The following is a 24,435-nucleotide window of genomic DNA, read 5'->3' as shown; positions in this document are numbered from 1 at the left end:
CTTGAAAAGAATATTATTACTTCTTTAGGAAAGTTATTTTCCTTTGCTTTTGGAAGAGATCATCTTATTAAACCAAGCAAGAGCAATGTCACTTCAACTACGTTTAATGCCCCTATAGATTTATAATGTTTGGATCAGCTTTTATTACTGTCTGTGATGTGAATAAGAGATATGACTGATTTGTTTTTGATTTTTTTTATGAATGGAAACACACTGGGTAATTTTGAGAATAGTTTTTATCCAAAATGGTTTAAATGTTTGCAGAAAAGGAAAATCTCCTGAGACGCTCCCTAAACTAATGTTACTCAAAGCATGATCTGGGGACTGGCTGCTGGTCTGCAAATTATTCATCCATGAGATGATAAGGAGTGTGCACTAAAATATAAATATAAATCCATGTATGTCTTCCTTCTTTGAGAAGTCTCACTATGAAAAAATATGTGCTTAATGCCGTAGTTGATTTTAACTCTGGTGGAACCACTCTGAGTTACAGTGGCCTAATCCATTCCCTTCCTCTGATCTAGTTCCAAAACCGCCCTCTAAGCCTTCAAAACATTCTCAAACCCCCTTCGATAAGTATGTTTGTCTTACTATTCTCAAAGCTGGGGCTTTTGTCCCCAAGGAAAATGGAAAGTTTGAAAAGGCAGATTGAAAAATGGAGGTAGTTTCTTCTTCTGCTGCTAATGAACCACATGACCTTGACTGAAATGAAAGCTTCAGTTTGCTCATTGGGAAATGGTAACAGTGAATTTTATCTCATAGGGTTCTGTGAAAATTATGCAGATAAAGCATGTAAAGTGCTGAGGCACATCATTACTGCTCCGGTAAGGTGAAGGCTGGTCCCTTCAGCAGTAATCAAACACCCAGTAAATTTCATCTCAGTATTTTGCCCCACATCCTAAACTCTTGAATAGCGTTTTTATTTTTACATTGTTAGTCATCTGGAGGTTTGAGTTACTATATCAACATATAAAATATATTGATACATATTACTTACATGTATGTTTATTAATTCTTTTCTTTTGACTGAGTGATGTTAAATACATACCATACATATAGCCACACAAGTGAGTTGAATTATGATCCATTTTAGTACTAAAATAACCACAGACTCTCTAATGGAATGGGATAGCCAGGTTTTAATGTCCCTTTTTCTTCATTTTGCATAAAATGTACTGTGATATAATGTAATAATAACTAATCCTTTTAATCATTTTACTTTACTGTCATCCTTCACCAAGAAAATAGAAACCAACAAGGACAAATAATGCCATAAATAATACTGTAGAGTATCTTAAGCTAAAATGCTCTGTTATTGATTGCTGAGATTGTAGGTCCAAGGGATTGATAGTGATGAAATGTCCAAAGAATGTTCTATTAATTAATTTAACCAAGACATCATCTCCAGTGTGTTTTGCATATAAGTTTCAGGAAACCAAGAGGCAGTGCAGCTATCATTTGATAGTGTCACTTGTGCTTGGACAAGAAGAGAAGCCCTACAAGGAAAAATAATTAAAAACAATCTCTATCATGGCCAAGTTAATTGACCTTTTAATATAGAGTTAATTGAATTTCTAATGTAAATTTATCCAGATGCTTATAAGCCATCTAGAGAAAGGAACATTTGGCCTGCACGGTGATACGTTACATAAAGGTACAGATAGGAGCTAATATAAAGAAATTATCAAAACAAAGGGAGGAACACTAGGAGTTCTGACTGAGCCCTCACATTGTAGTAATAACAGACTTGCCTTGGAGGGAATATGGCTGCCCTTTGAGGTCATGCTTCATAAGAATTGTATCAGAAGCATAAGAAGGATTCCAAGAGAAATGCAAGCTATGGGTACTTAGTTTTCACTGTGCAAGAAAGCAAGATGAAATCAAAAGCAAAGCGTTTTCAATCTCTAGGTCTAGGTGCCCTTGGCATGAAAGAGCAGTGTTCTTTAATGGGGGTTGGATACCCCACTTCACTTGGCTTGAACGCTTCTATTGCACCCGGGATGTGGCTATCTAACAGCCTGTCATTGCTTAACTTCAGAAACCATGCAGAAAGATGATATTTGAATATATAATGGGGAACTTCTTATCTTTGATATGAGATATAGGCTCCCTGCATAGTCTATGATCCATCATATGCCCGAGAGTTTTGCAACCACCTGTGGCTTGAGAATCCTCTCAGATCAGCCAAATGACTCTAGTCCCTAGCAAACAAGGCCATTGGCCCCGTCCAGTACCTGGTGCTCAGCTGCCCTAAGGCATCCCTTAGGGGTCCCTGGTTTCACTTCATAGATGTGCTCTTCTTAGTTGCCCAGGTACCTGCCGACATTTTCCAGATAAGATAAATATTTTCTCTGTATTCTTAATAGTGTAACCACCTTTCCCTACCACACTGGAAAAAAAACATACCAGAGGTAAGTAAACCAAAATGCCTCCCTAAATGAAATTGCTGTTTTTTAGCTCTCAAGTGCCTTAGACCTACTTGTTTTTTTCTTCAGAAACATGAGCGGGGGTACATATGCACCTTTTCTATATTTTGCCTCTCTTCTTTAGAAGTTATTTATGTGGACAGAGATGCCACAGTTTAAAAGAGAGTGCAAAGGTTTTGAAAAAGGTGTGTCACAACTCAGTTCAGAAGTCAAGTTACGGCTCTGAGTAGTTCCAAAGAAAGGAGATTGATGACAAGCTTTCTAATGTAGTCTTTAATCACCTGCATCAAAAAAATGCAATAGCTAAACAGGCACTGTTGTCCATGGATTGTATATTCTGATGATAGGAAAAGGTATGAAATAAATATTATGTCAGCTGAAGAAACAGAGGAAATTAGGAGGTGACCAAATCATGAACAAAAATATAGACCCAGACTGGGAAGTATAAAATCATATGTTTGTATGCACATGGATTCATGTGTGTGCTTGTGTGTGTGTATTTTAAGGAGGCATTGGGGGATTGAACCTGGACCTCATTTATGAGAAGCAGGAGCTCAACCACTGAGCTACATCTGCTCCCCATATATGTGTATATTTTAATGAAACAAAATGAACAGCCAGGATTGCTTTATGTAAGGCCCTGAAATATTCATATCTTGTTAATTTCAGCATTTGTTAGGTGTTGAGAGTAATTGCATTGTATTCTGTGTCTCATAGAATATACTTTTTGGTCCGTCTTCAACACTGATGCTTCTTAAAACCGCCATAAATGTATGGTTTAATGAGTGTTGTCTTTCTGCCAGATAGTACAAGGAGAAAAAGAAACCCATTTATCTTTTGATAAAGGAGAATGCTGTATTCATATACAGTACATGCATTTATGCCTAGAAAAGTGTTGCAGAAGGCAATTATAGGCAATATGTTCTCCTTGCTCTAGGCTCTGCTTAAAGAGAAGCATTTTATCTGCCCTGATATTTCAATTCAGATGCTCAAATGCCAGAAAGTTTTTATACAGGTTAGGCAGATTACAATTCAAATCTCAAATAATCTTTTTTTTTAAGATGTATTTTATTTATTTATTTCTCTCTGCCTTTTGCTGTATCTTTTAGTCTTCTTGTTTCTTTAGGAGGCACCTGGAACCGAACCCAAGACCTCTGACATAGGAGGGGAGCACTTACTTGCTCGAGCCACCTCCACTCCCTGCTTTGCTGTGTTACTCATGTTTTTCTTCTTGTGTCTCTTATTGTGCCATCGTGTTGTGTCAGCTTGCTGTGCCTGCCTGTTGCGTCAGCTTGCATCTTCTTTAGGATTCACTGGGAACCAAACCAGGGACCTCCCAAGCCTAGTCGCTTGAGCCACATCCACTTTCCTCAAACAATCTTTTATTCAGCTTTCGAATTTTTTTTGTTAACCTATAGAGTTCCAAATCAATTACCATGCCATATATACTATAACTGAATATATGTTTATAGCTAATTTTTCAATCCACTAAAGCAATTCATATGTGAATTGCTGCTGATATGAACCCTTTTAGAACATTTTTTATAAAAACTTTTGCTGACATGTTGAAAGCAGTTAGGTGGTTTTCTTATTCTGCAACATATTGACGCATGAGCCTTCATGTAGAGATTAAAAAATAGAAGAGAGCTGAGAAGCTATCAACATCCCCATTTTATAAGTGAGAAATCTGAGGAGTGTCAGGACAGAACAAAGCTCAAATCTCTTGACCTCAGTCCATTCCAGCAAATGGCACTAAACAGACATAAGTTAGTTACTGGCTTGGGAAAGGAGAGATCAGGTACTTAGTAATGATCAGCTATTTGAGAAACTAATTTTATCAAATTTTTAATCTCATCTGCTTTCATGAATGATTTGTTAAGGTGACACAGAAGTTTGAAGCTCTACACTGGCAGGCAGAGGTAGAATGAAAGCTACAAGAGGCGATGTGTTAGGGTCAGAAGTCAGGCGGGGGTAGACAGTGAAGGTTCATGTTTTAAATAGTACAGATTAAGGCACGGTGCCTACGTCAGCAAGGCTAGGATGATTAGGAAAATATAGGGAATTTAGGGAAAAAGAATTTGAATGTCCTGATTGTCATCTTCAGATATTTCCTGCTGAACAAACCATTGAATATTTGCCTCCAAAGGGTCAATTGTTGAAAGCTCCAGAGAGTGACTTCTTGATTTAATGTAAGAACTTCCTGATGATCAAGTAGCTCTAGCAGTGGAAGGGGCACACTTGGGAGATAAACCGAGGGTCTCAGGCACTGATTTCTTGGGTGTTTGGGCCACTCAAGGTGACTTCAGTCCTGAGAATCTAAGGTTTTATGTGTAACCTTGTAAAAACAGAAAGGAAAGCATTTCTCTAGTGGTGTGATTATTGCCATGTTTGGGTGTATTGAGGAAATGGAATTTAAATGGGACTTCTAGCTATGCAGATAAGTTTTAGTTCAGATTTTAACAGTTTATAGCAAATTGAGTAAGATTGTTTTACTCATGGCATGATAGCAGTTACTCTTTTCCTAAAGAGATGTAGACTTTAGTGATGCACTAACCTATAGAATTTAGGACTGTCTACTTCACATAGCCATAATTTAGGGCCGTGTGTATAAATTGTTAAAGGCATTCACAGCTATATGACTAAAAAATAAACTATTTTCCATATATAATATACCAAAAATAATTTACCCTATTGTATTGTATTTAAAACTTTCAGTGACCATGGTAGAATTGTTAAGACAGATACATTAGAACACCAAACAGAATGCTACAACACTGGAGTCATTGTCATTAAATGCAGAGTAAACAAGATCATTCTGGCTAATGCAATAAGGCTTGAAAGAGGAAAACAAAGGATAATGAGCCCAGTGAAGACAAAACTATCATTATTTGCAAATTAAATGACTATATACTTAGAAAAGCAAATCAACTCAGTTGTAAACCCTTTCAACTTGGAATTAATAAGAATGCAGTAATGGCCTGATACAGGTAAAATACATAAAAAGCAATAGGGTGATACTCATCGTTCTTTTTGTTGTTGTTAACATTTGAATGTCTATCATTCACAGTTTTGCTTACTTACAACCTATTTGAAAGTCCCTGGTATACGATTAGATGTACTTTTGCAGTGGGGTAAGTTTTTAATCTTGCCAGATCTTGCACTATTGAATAAAGCATTGCCATTTGCTGCTCACACTCATGCAACCCTGGTATAGGAGCTCTGTTGCTCTCTTCACTTTATTGATGGTAAACCTAGTAATATATGTCACAATGGATTTGGGGATTACAGAGATTGGGATCAAGGCCAAGGGTCACCTGTAGTTTTGTTTCTATTAACAGTAACAATCTACTGGAAATGATGAAAAAATATTTGAGTTAGCAAAAAATACATTTACAGCAAAAGATAGGAGGTCTTTATGAGGAAAAATTCACGTTTCAACTGAGAGCAATTCAAGAAGATTTTAAAAGTCTGTAATATGTGATACTAATAAGGTTACAGTGATAGGGTTGCTTTCATGTATATAAAGTAAGGCAATAAAATGAAACAAAATTTTCCTAGCAGTAATTTTGCATTATATAACAAGAACAGTTCTAATATTCATCTGATGATACACTGGCCTGCCAGTCTGGTTGTTAAAATATGAAACACTTCATAAATAGCCCCTCTCTGTTGTCCCTTCCCTGCTCCAGCTATTGCTTCAGTCCACCCACCTGGACTCTGCCCTCTTTACCTCCAAAGTCCCCAGCAATTGAATTGGTCCTTCCTGCCCAGGAGGGACCTTTGGGACCTTGGTTAAATTCTCCAAAGGCCCACATCCTTTCTGTGCAGCTGACATCCTTGCTCTCAGGCTTATGCATGTGGCCAGCGCATGCAAGTGTTTTATTTTACCACAGATCAAGAGTCTCATTTTAACCATTGATTCTAGTTCAGGTAGTGAACTCAAAAAGCTTAAGACTTTTGCATAAAAATTCATGATGCATTGTTGGCTCTTCATATAGTAAAAAAAAAAATTAAAGCAAGTTTATATAAAACTATAGATATTTAAAACTATATAGGGAAGTGGACTTGGCTCAATGGATAGAGCATCTGCCGACCACATGGGAGGGCCGTGGTTCAAACCTCCTGGACCTGTGTGGAGCTGGCTCACGTGTAGTGCTGATGTGCACAAGGATGCCGTGCCACGCAGGGGTGTCCCCCGCATAGGGGAGCCCCACGTGTAAGGAGTGTGCCCAGTGAGGAGAGCCTCCCAGCGCGAAAGAAAGTCCAGCCTTCCCAGGAGTGGTGCCGCATACACAGAGAGCTAGTGCCCCAAAATGACGCAAGAAAAAGAGACACAGATTCCCGGGCCGCTGACAAGAATAGAAGTGGACACAGAAGCACACACAATGAATGGACACAGAGAGCAGACAACTGGGGGGGCGGGAGGGGAAGGGGAGAGAAATAAGTTGAAAAAAAAAACAAAAACAAAAAACTATATATAAAACTAATTATGAATAAAATTAATTATATAAATATTTCCATGTATAAATATACACATGTATTTATATTTTAAAGGTTAGTAATTAAACCAATTATCTACATATCCATATAAAGGAATATTATGTAGCCACCATATAATACTTTCAAATAAATTTTGATATATTTGTGCTTTATCTCCTAAGTGAAAAGAGTAGAATAGTAATCCGTAGACATGACTGATCACACTGAGATAGATTAAAGGTGATGAATTGATCAAGGAAAACAAAAGGATTAGTAAGCAATAAACCAAGATATTAATTCTTGGTTTTCTCTAGCAGTAAGAATATGCTTGTTTTATTTTCTACTTTGTACCTTTCCCTATGACTCAAATTTTTCTACAATGAAACTATTACTTTTATAACCAGGGGCAAGAAAAGTAAACCAAATTAGAGTGATTTTCCCAATGCCGGATGATGGTAAACACGAGACTCACTCGCTTCTGTTGACATCTTCAGCTATTGGACGGAAGTCCCAAGGACTGCTTAGATACATACGCTTTCACGATGATTCCACTCTGGCAGATTTTGATTGACCTGTGATAGTACGTATCTGTACAAATACTTGAAGACCAATCTCTGATAGACTGTAACTTTGCAGAGCTTGCCGTCAGCACCCACAGACCCATGAGTCCCCACTGGTCATGATGAAGAGGGTGAGGATGATGATGGTGAAGAGCGTGGGGATTGTCCTGGGTCTGTTCCTTGAGATACTTGTTTTCTGTCAACTATTTCCTGCTTCTTAGTCCACAAGGACAGCAGGCTCTCAGATTCTGTATGCACACTAGGGGATAAATGACTGATAACTTCCCTCAGCAAGATTTGTGGTTAAAACACGATTAATGCAGCAGACTAACGACGTGAAGCTCAGATGAGGGAATGTAAAGGCTGTGAGACAGAGAGAGTTTTCTTGGTATTAATGAAATCACACTTAGCAAACGCTCATCTTGGACACCCTTTGCCAGTTTAAGTAGGTTCATCGTACAAAACCTGTTTTTGGGCATTGAGAAGGTTAGAAAGTTAGCATGTCATTAAGAAATTGGGACTAACTGAAATACGTTTTAAACACTGCAATATCATATGTATAGAATTCACCCTCTCTACGTGCTGAAGTGGCATTCAAGGATCTATATTAGGTTAAAATGTATATACTAAATGTTAAGGCAGAATTAAGTCTTTTCTGAGCTGTCTATCAAGTATCTCTACCCTACTGTGTTCAGCGCCCTTTGGGGCATTTTCTCTAAGTTTATATTTCATAGAACATTTTGATAGCATGTTTTTTTCTTAGGCTTCCTGCCAGTACAAAGCATTCTGGCTATAGATTTCTTAGGCCAAGGGCCAGAAGACACAGGAAAGCAAACGGCAATGCCCTTTTTGACTCAGAATTTATATTTATAACCTCCTCCCTGAGACCCTACAGCTATTTTAATATTCTACTTTGAGCTTCCCAGACTGACGGAACTACTTCAATACTGAGGCGCTGGAGAGTGGGGACTGGGTGGAAGGGGTTAGAGAGGAAGAGACGAGAGATGGGGAAAAAGATTTTGTCAAGAATCTTCTATCTTTCACACTGCAGCTCCAAATCAGATTGTTCTTATTCTGGTTGCAAACCCATAGCTCAAATTATTTTTTTATCGCCAAGCACGAAGTTATCTGGACAATCTTTCTTCCTGGAAACAATTTTTTTTTTTTTCCTGATAATCTAGTAGAGGGAACAAGAATGATAGTAATCTTAATGCAACATGTAATAGAATAAATTTTTTCCTGCTGATAATCTAAAGAATTCACATAAATTTTGATATCAGAAATGAAGCAAGGACAGACTAAATCAAAAGGCAGGAGATGTCTCTGCAGTGTTTAATTCTCTTTTTTTTTTTTTTAACCTGCAGATTTTCTCCTCTGGGGAAGCCCAGCGTTCTCACCCTGGGATTTGTGTTTCATTTTATGTGAGCTCAAACAGAAGGACAGGGGAGATGTCAGGAATACATGATGAGCACTCTCTGAGTTGTCATTTTATGGTGGGGCTGTTTCTCACCAGTAACTTATGGCTGCCCATTTAGAAAGGTATTTTCCTTCATTCCAGAACTCCTTTGGGCTTTGCTGAAATGTCACCTATTCCATGAAGCTTACTTGACCACCTAATTGAAAATTGTAAGCCTCCTGTTCCATGGCTTCCCTTCAATCTTCTCTGCTTTGATTTTCTCTGTGGGACTTACCACTATCCATCAACATTGAGTTTTCTTTGTTTTTGTTTGTGTGTGTGTGTCTGCTTTATTTACTGCTGGATCTCCACTAACCAGAGCCCAGCATTTAGAAGGTACTCCAACATATTTGTTGAATTAATATATAATGGTTTTAATTTATTAAGTAATTACTATCTATCGTGAACTGTGATAAAATATCTTGATATACCTCTAATCCTCACAATGACCCTGTAATATAGACTTTATTGTTCCCAGTTTACAAATATATAATTTAAAGGGCAGAGTGGGTAACAAATTTTCACAAGATAATACTGATGAAAATGTAATTTGAGATCAGTCTTGTCACTCTAGTGATTCTAACTTTTTTCCTTTTCATATTTTGTTTCCATTTTAAATTAAGTATCCTCTGATTTCAAATAAAAATGCAGCATTCTTCTGCTAGCTCGTTAAATGTTTCCTTGAAGTTTAGGGAGTGGAGAAAAATCTTCTAGAAGATGAGATTCTCCCTTTTCTTTGTTTTTAACTTTTTAAAAAGTACTTATTCTGTCCAGAATCTCAATTATATGTCCCTCTTTAAATGTTGCATGATGCATTTAAAATAGGACTTGTGTGAAAACAAGATAACATAACCACAAAAATATCTGACTTTGCCATTAAGTAAATCTTTCCATGTACCCTAGAAAGGAAACGTGAAAAGTCAATCTGTTAGTTAAGGTAGATTTGATAGGCAGAATAGTATAAAGGGAAGAGATTTGCAAGGAAAGAGATATAAACACTTTGGTCCCCTTTACCAGTCTAAATCAAACAGTCAGCATTTTCTGTTTGACAGAAAATAACACAGGGGTGGAAAGGACAGAAATAATCCACAATACAGCCCATTAGAATACAAATGTTTGATTAAAATAGAATGTATTAATTTATGCTCAAATGACCAGGTAGCCTCCAATGATCCATGATAAATATTTTTCTACCAAAACTTCTTTTCTCCCCCTTCATATCCTGTAGTATATAAGCCACCTTTGTACTATACATTGTAGAAAAGGAATCACATAAAAGCTCAGCTTTGCTGAAGGCCTGTTGTTTTCTAGGCACATTACAAGGTCCTTCACCTATGTTATCACATATTCTCACAGCAGCCTGTGGGGCTTCATTTAAAAGTTAAGAAGCCAAGACTCGTATTTTGAATCTCAGCTGGTTTGAGAGACACATTATATTTGATAGATGATAGAGCTGAGCTCTGGGCTCAGGTCTAATTTACCTTAAAATCCCTGGTTTTTCCTTTATAGTATAAAACGTCAACCATAACTACCTGCAGAACTTATCAATTATACATGATAATGGTAGAGAAAGTTCTAGACTCTGGACAGAGATCCAAACCTATAAAAGAGTAATAGTAAGATAAACAGACTAACCCAAAGGTTACCTCCTCCACAAAGTGTTCTGCCATCTTCCTTTACCTACTCTCTCCATTTTTCTCCGTAAAGCCAATACATCCTCCTTTGTTATTTGCCATTCAGAATTCCATCATGGTATATAATTTTTTATTGCACTTAATATGTTGTATGTCTTTTTCCCCTTACTAATCTGTACATTTTTAATTCCCCTCTCTATTGTATATTTAGGTAATCTAATGAATTAATTTCCCTTTTATTCTCCATATCCCACCCTTTTCTCTCACTTCTGCAGAGGCAACTATTCTATTCTAATAATTCTCTCCAATATCCCCTCTTTTTTTAATAGTGGTTATTGAAAAATTTATAGTGCTATTTTGTGTACAAATATTTTTAACTTATGTGAAACTGTATGATGTATAGCACATATTTTCATGCTGTTTCCACTGAGTATTATATTTTGATCCATATAGACTAGTAGTTGCACATTTAATCCATTGTTTCTGGCTGGTAAAGAATATTCCACTCTTTGTATCCACTACAATTTTTCTGTCCTACAGTTTGCTTCTAACTCTCTTTTCTCTTAAGTAATGCTATGGTGAACATCATGGTACAATATTTCCCTAAAGACCTGTGTGAGAATTTCTTTCTATATTTCTTTTCAAAATTCAGAACCCCTTAGTCACAGGTTAAGAATGTATTTAGTTTGAGAAAATATTACTAAGTTAGTCTCCATAAGGCTATGCCAGTTTACATTCTCAATAACCTTGATGAAATTTCCTTCAGCTGCATATCCCAGTCAGCTTTCTAATATTTTGCCATCCAATAAGCATAAAGTGATATCTTATAGCCATTTTAATTTTCGTCTTACTGATTATAAATGAATATGAGCAATTTTCAATGTGCCTAATAGCTTTTAAAAAATTCAACTCTATAAACCCATTTTGGATATTTCCTGGCACATAATGGGTCTTTAGTAGGTTAACTGAGAGAAAAGCATTTATAATATGTAAAATTCCCTGGCATCCATCAAATAATTCTTGGTGCTTTCTTTAGTTTACCTCAAAACCTGAACAGTGAATAACTATTAGGACCAAGTTTTTGAGCAAATTAACCATAAGAGCCAGTTGCTCTGATTTTATGGTTAAAGATTGGGAAACTTGAACTAAAGCAATTTTGCCTCAATTTACTATCTTCGAAGATCCTGCTTACAAATGAATTTGCATCCATTCTGCCAGGTGTTAGGATTTGATCATGTCTTTATGGCGGACATGATTCAATCCACCACAGATACTCTATTAAAATTACGCAGAAATCTGATAACCCTAAGAATTAAAATGAAAAGGATTGGGCCATTTGGCTCAGGCTGGTGAAATCAACATTATTCTCATTATGAGAATAATGAAAGACTTGATATCCCAATAATCATGTCATGAAGTTTTCTAGTCTCTGTCTCTGTATAGTATCAAGCAAGAATTATTTTTTTTAACAACCACCAGATCAATTTAAGCTGGAAGAGATTTCACATGCTCTTTGCCTAGAAATATGCAAAGGCAAAATGAGTGTGTACTAGAGGCAGTGCCACAGAAACCAAGAAACCGTGAACTAAGAATTTACCAAACCACCCGTACTCCATCCCTTGATTGCCTTGGGGCATATGTCCGCCCTTAATGCAAGCAGAAATGTATGTTCAATTTAAAGACTTGGCCTAAGAATAGTTTTCACATCATGTACCTGTTAAGAGGCAGGGCTTGGAAGGCCTTTTTCTAGGGATTTCCTTCCAGCCTATCTCCATAGCCTGCTCTTTTTGCAGACTGCTTTTGCATCATTGCAGACCACCTAAAACATCAAGTTTCTAACTGATGACTCCCTTCTTTAATACACACTTTTTCCCCCTAGTCATTAAAGAAGCTATTTGGTTAGTAGCTGTCAGTGGGTCAGTGTTACATAAATTAGCTGAAGTTAGTCTGAGTACTGGCCCTTTCTCATTTTGATTTCATAGTGCTAAACTCAAATTCTTATAGATCCAGCTGTTTTAAAGATAGCCCAAATAAGCACTTTCTAGCCACTTGGAGTTGAGCTGTCTTGCCTATCCTATGGAACTGTGCCGAGCATCAGCTTGCCATTGGTAAGATAAAACCCCGCACAGACAAGGCCCCGTGATGCTTCAGTTTTCCAAGCAGGATGCTTTGGCCCAGGGGTTCCTTATTGTAGTGACGCTGTGATATTGCCTAGACCTGAGAGTCCACCCCCTCCCCTTTCCCCCTTTCCCCAGGAGTTCGGGAGTTCTCCCCAGCCCTACTTCCTCCCGGTGGCGCCCTGAGCCAGGCCTCGGGTAGATTGCCTGCTGTGGGGCTTCCCCTCCCACTGCACACCTGCCAAAGCATGTCCCCAGTAAATAGTTTGTGTGATCATATCTTAGTCTTGGTCAACTCTGAAATCCTTGAATTTGAACTCACCGTAGTCCGGCCATGTGTCCATTCATCCACCTAATTGTCTGTCCACACAGTCTTCTACCTACTTACCTATCCATATGTTTTTTTCAGCAAGAAAAACTGTTTTTACAGACTCCTTCAGTGTCCTCACCCAGAGCAAAATGTTCCAAATTTAGAAGATGAGTCCTTCGAGTCACCATAGGAAGGTCATGTATGATCTAATTTACTTACTCTGGATTAAGTCTTCACTGTACCATCATTTACTATAATGTAGCCATGCCTTATAAAATCAAAAGGCTTCCAACAGGTGACAGAACAATTTCTACATTTTAAAGGGTCCCTTTATTTAAAAATGTTTAATTAACAAATTAATGGTGAAGATGATGCTCCCCGTTAAAAGACAATTATTGTGGAGAGTTTAAACAATTACAATAGGCTAAATGCTCTCCTTACACAAAACTCTCAATCTCACTGTCCTCTTCTCCCATTCTTTCATTCCCTCTCCCTCCTTGGCTCAATCCAGCCAATGTTGTTTCCATGTCTGTCCCTTCCATGAGATCCTGGTATTTTTGAGGGCAGATGTCTGACATAAGTTTATCCTTTTTTGTACCTGTCATATTTTGCATCTTTTTCTTCCAGTTGATGAAATCTTCAAATTATAATTGACAGTATTTTTTTCTGATTTAGTGATACAAAAATAAGGGTTGATTGCCTCCTACAATCAATGGCATCTATGATTTAATGAAATATGGTAATAGAAATTAAATAAATATCACAAGGAAGGAAGGGAGGGCATTTGTAGCCCTCCTCAAATCATGTTATCATTTGTACTTAAAACCTAGCTGTTCTGCATCTCAGGCATTGTGGCAGGGCAATAGTTGAGCATGATTCTTTCTTTATGCCAGGCTTTCCTAGTAAAAGCAACACAGATAATAAATCAACTAGAATTGTTCTTCATCATTTTTTTCTAGACTTACTTGACCTCTTCTATATGCTTGTCTTTTAGGTGAAATTGACCTTCAAATTCTCTCCAAAGTACAGAGTCAATATCCAGGAATTCATATCAACAATGAAGTTGTTGAACCAAGTGCTGAACAAATTGCGAAATACAAAGGTACCTATAATCCATAGTGCTAGATGCCAAATCCTATCCCAAAAGGTTTAGTGTCCCAAATGTGACCCCTGAGTCATTAATATCACAGTTACTGTTGAATGTTCTTTATAAGTATATTGGAAGGAAAACCTAATTAATTTGTTTCCTTGGCAGGCATGACTAAGCAGTTCGGAATATGAACAATGAATAATTAGATTCCTTTATCTGTTGACTCCCCATCTATTTCCCAGTCATCATCTATTTTTTGTAATATTTATTTTTAGGGAGACAGTCCTTAATACAGTAATATTTAAACAGAGTCCCTGCACCAAGAGACCTTATGTTTAATGGATTACACCAGGAGTTGGCAAAACTATCTGAAGAGGGCCAGATAGTAAATATTTTAGACTTAACAGGCCACACAGTTGCTGCCACAACTACTCAACTCTGCCATAACACAAATCAGCCATAAATACTATGAAGACTAATGAGCATGGCTGTGTTCCAGTGACTTATTTATGCAAACTGAAATTTGAATTTCTTAGTTTTCATATATTGTCACAAAATACTATTCTTTTGATTTTTTTCAACCATTTAAAATATTAAAAATGTTCTCAGCTTGTAGTCTGTACAGAAATAAGCAGTGGGTCAGGTATGGTCAGCAAACTCTGGTTTTCCCACTCCTGGCTTATACAATCTATATCACTTATTTCACATCAACTTTTCACTGATAAAATTCACCAGCTGATTCTCCAATAAGACTTTGATAAAGTAACCCATGTCTGACCAGGTTCTTATAATTATTTCTTATTGATTCTTTTACTGTTAATTTCATTTAATACCTGAAAAAAATCAGAATGAAGTCTCTGGTCTCCTAGAGCTACATAAAAAAGAAAAATGTGCTTTATATCTGTTATGTATATAACATTGATTACATTAGAATTCTAAATGGAAATGGGTTCTACATTTGCAATTTAAATTGATGGTGTGCCACCTCATCTCTGTATTTCAGAGCTTGTAGCCAAGACATCAAACCTCGAGAACATAAAGTTTGCTTGGCATAAGGAGACATCGTCTGAATATCAAAATAAAATGATGGAGAAAAAAGAGTTTCAAAAATGGGACTTTATTCATATGATTCAGGTAAGAAATATTATAAATTATTCTCAGAAAGATTTTTCAGAAATATCTATAGAGAGGTCTACCATCTAACTTTCAAAAGCAAATGAAAATCTTATTTCTAATTTTATGACTGTTATTTGTCCAAAGTTAGGATAAAGATTTTGATTATACTAATGTATTTTCTTTATAGTCACAAAGCCAGTTTACTCAAAATACCTCCACAGTTATCAATTTTTTCAGTGTTGGCCTAATTAATTTTTCTAGGATTAAAACTTCATGGGTAGATTTGAGGACGATAGAATGATAACATATCCTAGCACAGTTCTTCAATAGCATTAATGATCTATTAATCAGAATTCTTCCAAATTCTGTTTCTTTGCCTTCCCTAGATGGCCTGGCTAGCATGCATGTGGCAGAAAGGGCAGGGTAGATGACTTCTCATGTCAATAAGGTTTTACTGTTGTCCATCAGTCAGTAGATATTCATTCCCATGGTCGACCACTGACAGACTAGTGCATTTATTCAAAAGGGAGTGTCTACTTTAGTGGATGGTAAGGGACCATGATTCTTGGTATCACTGAAATTTCTGGGCAGTAAATGGGTGTATATAGGAGTTGGATGGTGGCTACCATCCGAAGATGTAGAAATTTTAGAAATATCATTTAATTAACAGTAAGATACTTCTTCCTTCCTGTGATCTATAGCTAAGTCACCCCAAAGGAATAAACTTAAAAGAAATTAAAGGAAAAAATGACTCCAAGACTGATATCCAGGCAATCTTCTGCTCCCTTAGCTGACAAGAACTTTTACCTGTTGGGGTGCTTACAACTGCTCAGCAATCCAGTGATGCTCCCCTAGTAGGCTTGCTTTCCTACTTCCTCAGATAATTATTTCATACCTGCCCTTGTCTCTTTACATGCCTTCCCATAACCCCTTCTGCACCACTCATTCCCAACTGGATGACTTCACTTCTTACAGTTAGAGAAAATAGATATCAAATGGAAACTCATCTTTCACCCTCCAAACTTACAAACATGGGGCCCATGACCATCATCTCTTCTTCTATCTTTTTGTTTAGTTTTGTTTTTGTTTTTTAGGAAGTACTAGGGATCAAACCATGACCTCGTACATGAGAAGCAGGTGCTCAACCACGAGTTACAGCCACTCCCCTCCTCCTTCTATCTTATTTCAAAAGCCTCCCTGTCACACTTATGTTCATTAAATATTACAGCTTCAGGGTTTAGCTTTTTTCCCTATTTCTCTCAAAACTGCCATGTGCTCTCTTCCTTACTTAGAGAAACTCTGCTTCCCTCTGCATTACTCTTCTGTTCCTCTCTCCCTCCCTCTCTGTCTACTCTACATTTTTTTTTTAAATATTTATTTTTATTTATTTAATTCCCCTCCCCTCCCCCGGTTGTCTGGTTTTTTTTCTGTGTCTTTTTGCTGCGTCTTGTTTCTTTGTCCGCTTCTGTTGTCGTCAGCGGCACGGAAAGTGTGGGCGGCGCCATTCCTCGGCAGGCTGCTCCCTCCTTCGCACTGGGCGGCTCTCCTTATGGGTGCACTCCTTGAGCATGGGGCTCCCCTACGCGGGGGACACCCCTGTGTGGCACGGCACTCCTTGCGCGCATCAGCACTGCGCATCAGCACTGCGCATGGGCCAGCTCCACACGGGTCAAGGAGGCCCGGGGCTTGAACCGCGGACCTCCCATGTGGTAGACGGACGCCCTAACCACTGGGCCAAAGTCCGTTTCCCCTCTACATTTTTTTCTGTGTTATGTGTCTGCCTTTCCGTTGTTCCTTATAGTCCTAATACTCTCATGACATTCTTTCAACTTAATATTCACTGTCAACTGTGGAGAATCTCAAGTGTCTCTTAGGCCAAATTTCAAGGTGTTTGCTATGGCCCACCTCCTTTTTTTAGCTAGGCCATGTCATAGGTTTTTGGCCAACTTATGGGTTAACTGCACATGGATACCTCTGTTTGGTTCTTATGTATAGTATTGTGTGACATGACACTAAATACGGCCACTGAGGCGTCATGGGCCATAGGCTGGTCCAATTGTTTCATTCATTCACGATAAACAGGCATAGCTTAAGTTGTTTTTCCTTCATGCAATTAATTCTCTGTCATGGGTCTGCTACCTGGAATACTGAATTCTTGTCCAAGGAAGATGAAGATGAAGTGTAAGAAATGTGTCTATAGGGATAGATTCCAAGGATGTGAATTTTTAGGGGAAAATTTCCCACCATCGGTGCATAATTCCCAGCTGTCTCTGTTGGATGGAAAGGCCTCTCTTCGCACTTCATCAGAGATCAGTCCAGAGTTATTAAAAATGTGTGAGCTGACCTATCATACCCAGCAGCCGAGCATGTAACCTCATGCTTCATCCAGTCTAATTTCCTAAAGAATCTGTCAGCATCAGAGCCTGTCACATTTTCTATGATTTAAAAGAAGCAGCCAAGAGCATATGGTGAAGCTAGTGCAAAGGGCTTAATTTTAAAGCAACGTTCCATGAAATGGGGTCTGCTTTTATGGTGCTGGCACCATTTTCTCCCAGAAGATCTACAATTCACAAAATATAGATTCGGTGTAGAATCAGGGTCCTCATGTGCTTGCCACTAAGCTATAAATGTTTGTGTTATTGAAAGGAGAAAGCATAAACTTAAAACTATTTGCTGTTAGTTGAACAAATACCATAGTTTTCCCTTTCCCCGAATATTATCTTATATCATTATTCTTTCTCTTCATATATTTTTAATTTTTAAATTTAGTAAGTGGTTTTTGAGTAAAAGTCTACTCAAACTGACCATCAAACTTTCTAGTGAGTATCTAGTTCAGGAACAAAGATATTGCCACAGGAAAGTTTTTCATTCCTCATTTCCCTCTTTTCTAGATGCTATATTATGTAAAAGATATCCCAGCTACCCTGAAATTCTTCCATGGTCTCTTAGCTGCCAGTGCTAAGATTCTTATTATTCTTGTGTCAGGTAAGTTATTTTCATTCAAGCCTGAATTTTTAAAGAGCAATAGCACATACATGCATGGGTTCCTGTGTTCCTGTGTGGGAAAACAGCTGGGGTATTTCATCTTTGTTATGAAATTCCTGACTTGGCCTCTGATCATAATCAAGTGATTTTCATAGTATTAGGAATGTCATTCACAGCAGATCTCAATTTAGGAGCTTGAGTGAGATTAAAAACTATTTGCTTCTCTGTTTTGATGTCTTTGTCTTTTACATATGAATCTTTTGTTTAACCTAGAGCAAATGCAACAGATGGAAGTTCTTTTAAAAATGAGACACAAAATAGACAATAGTTACATTTACCTTCTTTATATCCCTTGAATATCTCTTTTTTATTTATGATATTTTTAAATGAATATTTAACTATTTGAGGTGCCATCATATTTGATGAATTTGCATCTATAGAGCCCTTATCAAAATTGTTAATTTACATTTTTTAAATACCTATCAAAAATGAGCCACTTGCATTTTTGTTGGTTTGTTTTGTTTTGTTTGCCAGAGAAGGCATCTGGTTATGTCATGTTGCTTCTAGTGATGATACAGTTAAGTATCCCAGAGGGAATATTAAGTAAACCTTGTTAGACAATGAAACAGTGACATGTCCCATTCATTAATTCCTTCCTTCTTTCATTCAGCAATCTTTATCATCTACCCAAAGTGAGGCTGGTTTGTTCTAGATATCAGCAGTCTAACAGTACTAAGCTTACACCGCCACTTATACCATAGTCAAAAAACCATGTGTCACAAAATTCATTTGTTTGCAAATAGTAGGAAAAACTCAACATGGTTATTGCCTGGGGTTCTGGGCATGAACTCATGTGGAAGTTTGGCAGTAGAGAGCTTCTGTCCACAAGCTCCCCCTCAAGGGGACATTTTGATATACTATTTTAATCTCTAGTTAGCTAAAGATACTCATTTATGTGGGAGAGGTCTGGCTTCCCATTTAGAAGGGATTATGTAGAGTGAATTGTTCCTACTAATCTGTCTCTAAATCAAGACACTTGGGGTAAAGCATTTAGGACTGCATTTAGGAATAAAAAATAAACTTAGTTACCAGCCTTGTGGGAGTCTACTATTGATGATCTGTGTCAATAATACAAAAAAAGGTGTCATAGGCAGAAATTTATCTACAAGTCATAGGTGTTTAATTTTGGAATACATTTCGTATCAACAGCAATCCACTCTTCTTTTTCTATTTGGTTTATTGTTCAATATTTTCAGAAGTTAAATATTTAGGTGTCAGAAGACAGCTTTCTATGAGAAATGTATCTCCCAACAGGAAAAATCCTGACTAAGATCTAGAAAGTGGCATTGGTTGTCTGTAAACAACTGAGAATTGACTAAGCGCCCTTATGGATATGGTACTCTGTTGGCTATGTCGTGAATGAGTTAATACAAGGCATGGTCTCGGCTTCAACAAATGGGCAAAGCAAAAGAGACCCAGTGTAATGTCCAGTGACATGTGGAGCAGGATGCAGAGTCGCTTCATAGCTGTGTCGGCTCGGCTTCTGAGGCTCTGTTTATTCAAGGGTTATTTGGGGATAATCGTGCCAACTTTCTTGTACATCTGCGAATTTATGTGGTTCATATGTACTGTGTATATGTACATTTGTGATCTAAAGAAAGGGAGTAAAGCCTCAAATATCAGATAGCTTTATTTGAAAATTAGCATAAGTCATTGCGTCAGTATAGTTTGGTGGTAATATTTTATTCACTTTCTTGGTATGCAGCTCACAATCCTACATTACTGCTCAGAGCATATGAGACAATTGTCCCAAAGGGGAAAAGACTGTTAATGCACACTGTTCCTGGACATAAAAATGCAACCATTTGTTATATTAAATCAAATTATTAAGTGGACTCTGCCCTCTTTCCTTTACCACATGCATTTCCTTTTTAGAAGAGGTCTACCCAGGTAAAAAAGAAATAACATATACAGCTCTTCTGAAGACAAGAACTACTTAACAAAAGGAAGAAATAGATTTAGATATTTTATTTTGTATTTTCCGCTTCCCTCCCAAAGCTAAAAAAATGTTAGCTATCTTGCCTCTGTTAGCAGAATTGTTGAGTAAATAAATTGATTACAGGTAAATACAAATAAGTAATTTTTAAATAAGAAAACTTTTCCAATACTTTGCAGTTAAAGAAAATATCCTTCCTGAAATATAATTGCCAATATGTCAGTCACTGTCATCAGTGCAGTGCAGCCTGAATAATCTCATGCCCCCCAATCTTATGGGCTCACTCTTAACTTTTTAAAAAATCTAAAGTAAATAAGTAGAGCCTGCATCCCAAATAACTTGGGTAATCCACTCTCCCATCTCCATTACTCCTGAGCATTCCTGGGGTCATATGCCTCTATGCTGCCAGCTGATGCTTGCTTCAAATTTCTGCCCCAGTAAAACTGTATAGGTGTTTATTATTTCTGCCTTATGAAATCAGAACTACAACTAGTTCTGAAAGTCCTTCCAAAAAAAAGAGACCATGTTTCAGCTAAAATTCATTGGCATAAAATTAGAAAACATAGAAAGTTCTGGAAGATTTGCAGATAGGTTTAATAAAGAGGAATAAAAGTCTCAATAAGGAAAGTTCACATATTCACACACACATACACTTTTATGCACATGGAAAAAGGCAGACAAAAACAATAAAGGATAAGCAAGTAAAACTAAACAGGGAAGAAAGAAAGGGACATTGAAACTTAAATTTCAATTTGGTCAGCCTTTACCACTAAGAGAGCCTTTTCTTTGTGTTCTTAAGTATTGGTTACAGAACTAGCACTGCTCAGTAAATACTCATTTAATGATAACTAGCAAAAGTTCCTGGTTATGCAGATAAAAGAAATTTAATTTGGGGATGAGAAAGTAGAAAGTTAAGAACAAAAGAGGTGGATTTTTTTTTTTTAATGAGTAGTATCTCCCTCCCTAAAATGATGCCATGTTTTTCTGTAAATGTAGATAGCCAGGCATTCATTTGGTGAGTTGCTAATTAAATTGCCACCTATCCTTTTAAGGGAGATTAGCCAGGAGCAGATAACTGCAGATTTTCTTTCCTCTCTTTACCTGACAAAGAAGGAGGCAAATCATGGTGTGTTACTTTTAATACAGTGGGAAGAAAGGATCTGATTTTTATCACACTGAAAACAAAAGTAGCACCATATGTTGTGCCCACCAAAGTACCATTATGATAATGCATCAGTGGGAGAGTGTATAATTGCTCAGCTCAAAAATGGCGCAGAGTCACACAACTCTGACACCAGCATATTTTCTGCAATTAGCGTTTGCTTCTTTATTCTCTACCAGGTCATAGAAAATAAATAACAAAGCCTTCCTTCAACCACTGAAATGCTTATTTTCTCATCAAGTCTTGTTTGTAGGCAAATTCTTATTTGGGAAGACAATTCACTGTTTTTGGAATGAAATCCTTTTTTAAGGCATACTCCAGTGACCCTCATTTTTTTTCATTGAAGATTTTTGTTTGTTATTTTTTCTGTTTCAGTACAATTCCACCTTCTCCTGGACCATATTCTGCAGTTATTGCTCCCTCCTTTGAAATCTTAGAACATTAATTATCTAGGCTATTTGTTATTTGCCACTTGCTGCCTCACATAAGCTCATGTGTTGAATTAAATCAGGGATATTAGCCCAATCCATTGATGGGGGTTAGGAGTTCTTTTACACTGTACGCAGAACTTGATGGATGTGTATTTTATGTGTATTTTTCTGGGAGCTAAATTCTTTCGTTAGATTGTTAAACAGATTTGGGAATCAAAAAAGCACAAGCGTTTGAAATCTTTTTAATCCTGGAAGCACATAGTATGTATAGGCTCCTCTTTCATTGCTTTGCCCAAGTCCATCCTAATTTCCTAATATGTAAAGCAGTGTTTACTCTGTATCACCCACAGTTCTAAGTGTCTTTACCTTTATTAACTCATTTAATCCTCACAGAAATTCTGTGAGTGGAATCTATTCTTATTCTTTTTTTTACAGATGCTTAAACTGAGGCACGGTTTCATACAGCTAGTAAGAAGAAAAGGCAGGCTTCACACTCAGGCAGTCTGGCTTTGGAGACCATGCTCTGCATCACTGCACTATCCTGATTCTTTGTAACAGCTCAGGGTGGTGTGCATGTATTAGATGGTCCATAAGTAGACGCTCATTTGTTTTAAGTTGTTATTAGATTTGCTATTTATATTCGTAAATAGCAGCTTTGCATTTTTCACTGTCTCAAGATTATAACCAATGGAAATTTACAAGCTAACTAATTTCATGAAATGTTCATTTATTTTGTAAATTCTTATTACCCATCTGCCGTGTTCTTAGAATCGTGCAGTGGATGTTTGAATTATCTCGTTTAATCCTTGCCATTGCATTTGAGGAATGATTATTCCCATTTTACAGATGAGGAAATGGAGTTCTGAAGAAACTAAAATAACAAACCTCATCTCATTCACTAAGTGTCAGAAGTGGTCAGCCCGTGTCTGTCTCCTTCAGATGGTAAATCTCTCAGCTTCTGTGCTGGGTTTTCTGTTAAATACAGCACATATTGCAAAAGCATCTTCTTGAATTTGGGACAAAGTTTGTAAGCATCAGCCTAGTCATTGGCAGTACAAAGCAGCATCTTTTAAGTGGTGTGTGGGCATAAGTGGCTACCCTCTTTTTGGTTTGAATAAATCATAATTTACTCTACTTTCTTTCCATTTGAATTTTTGCTCTTAGATCCTCTCCCGAGTTCTAGACTGCTATAAACAGTTGCCTTCCTCTCATCAACTCGTGACTGTCCAATAGGTATCTCAAATTTACATTTCCCCAACCAGACACCTGATGATCCCTTCAAAATGACCCCACTCTCTTTTTTCTCTTTTCTGTTGATAGAAATTCTAACTTTCCAGGTGTTCAGACAAAAAATGGGGAGGCCATTGTGATGCTTCTTTTTCTCTCATACCCCGCTTCCAAGTTCTTGGCAAATTCTTCTGGATGTAGGAGCATAGCACCAAAAAAATCCAACCATTTCTCATTACTGCCTAGCTTCCTTGGCCAGGGTATTACCATATATCTTCCAGGCAATTGAAACAGCCATCTCGTTTGGTCTCCCTGATTCTGCTCTTATCTCCTATACTCTATTCTCATCTGTGTGGCCAGAGTGACCCTATTAAAAGATATGGAAGGTAATAGCCCTCTAATGCAATGCTAACCAATATGAAAGCCACATGTGGCTATTTAAATTTAAATTAAGTAAAATGAAAAAAACACTTAAAATTCAGTTCCTCAGTCATATCAGCCACCTTTCAAGTGCTTCCCGGCCACAATTGGCTAGTGGCTACCATATTGGACAGTGCAGATATAAAATATTTCCATCAGCCTACAAAGTTCTATCAGACATCAACGCAGTGGCTTCTCATCTCACCCCATGTAATCTGATACCTCACCCCTCCCCCTGCAACCCATCTCACCTCATCTTTCGCTCTCCCCCTTGCCCACTCTACTCCACCCTCACTGGCTTTCCAGCTGGCTCTTAAACATGCCAAGCCTGCTCCTATGTCAGGTCCTTTGCAATTGCTCCTCTCTTTACTTGTGTGGTTCTCTCTGACTTCATGGCTAGCTTTCAGGCCCCTGCTCAAATGTCACATTAGTAAAGAGACTCTCTATGGCTACCCTAAGTAAAATAGCTTGGCACTCCATTCTCTTTTAATCTGGTTTACTTTTTATTAGCACTTAACCATCATCTGATATACTACATACTTATATATTTATTAGGTTAATCGTGTCTCTCCTCCTACTCCTTTTTTTAAAAGATTATTTATTTATCCCACCCTCTCATTGTTTGCACTTGGCTGGGTCTGTTCGTCTTCCTTATTTCTTTAGGAGGCACCGGGAATGGAACCCAGGACCTCCGTTGTGGGACAGAGGCACCTAATTGCTTGAGCCACCTCTGCTCCCTGCTTTTGTTGTATCTCTCATTTGTGTTTTTTTCCTTGTGTCTCTCGTTGCATCATCTTGTTGTATCAGTCTGCCACACCTGCCTGTCGCATCAACTCGCTGTCTTGCTTGTCTTCTTTAGGAGACACCAGGAGCCTCCACTCTCTGCTTTTGTTGTGTCTCTCACTATGTTTTTCTTCTTGTGTCTCTTGTTTGCATCATCTTGCTGTGTCAGTTTGCCACACCTGCCCATTGCACCAGCTTGCTGTCTTCTTTAGGAGGCACCAGGAACTGAAACAGGCACCTCCC

At 37.6% G+C, this 24,435-nt stretch overlaps 1 protein-coding gene across 1 annotated transcript in view; it reads left to right on the top strand.

The window, feature by feature from the left end:
• Window positions 1-24,435, top strand: part of HNMT (histamine N-methyltransferase) — a 30,849-nt gene that overhangs the window by 5,512 nt on the left and 902 nt on the right. Inside the window, exons 3-5 of the mRNA XM_004478267.5 lie at window positions 13,977-14,084; window positions 15,076-15,206; window positions 18,080-18,173. Of these exons, the coding sequence (XP_004478324.1) occupies window positions 13,977-14,084; window positions 15,076-15,206; window positions 18,080-18,173 (333 nt within the window). The remainder of the gene's footprint in view (window positions 1-13,976; window positions 14,085-15,075; window positions 15,207-18,079; window positions 18,174-24,435) is intronic.

This window comes from Dasypus novemcinctus, chromosome 7 (assembly GCF_030445035.2).
Source record: "Dasypus novemcinctus isolate mDasNov1 chromosome 7, mDasNov1.1.hap2, whole genome shotgun sequence".
In the NCBI taxonomy this organism is placed as follows: Eukaryota; Metazoa; Chordata; class Mammalia; order Cingulata; family Dasypodidae; genus Dasypus; species Dasypus novemcinctus.
The sequence above is the reverse complement of the archived record's forward strand: the minus strand, read 5'-3'. Positions and strand labels throughout refer to the sequence as shown.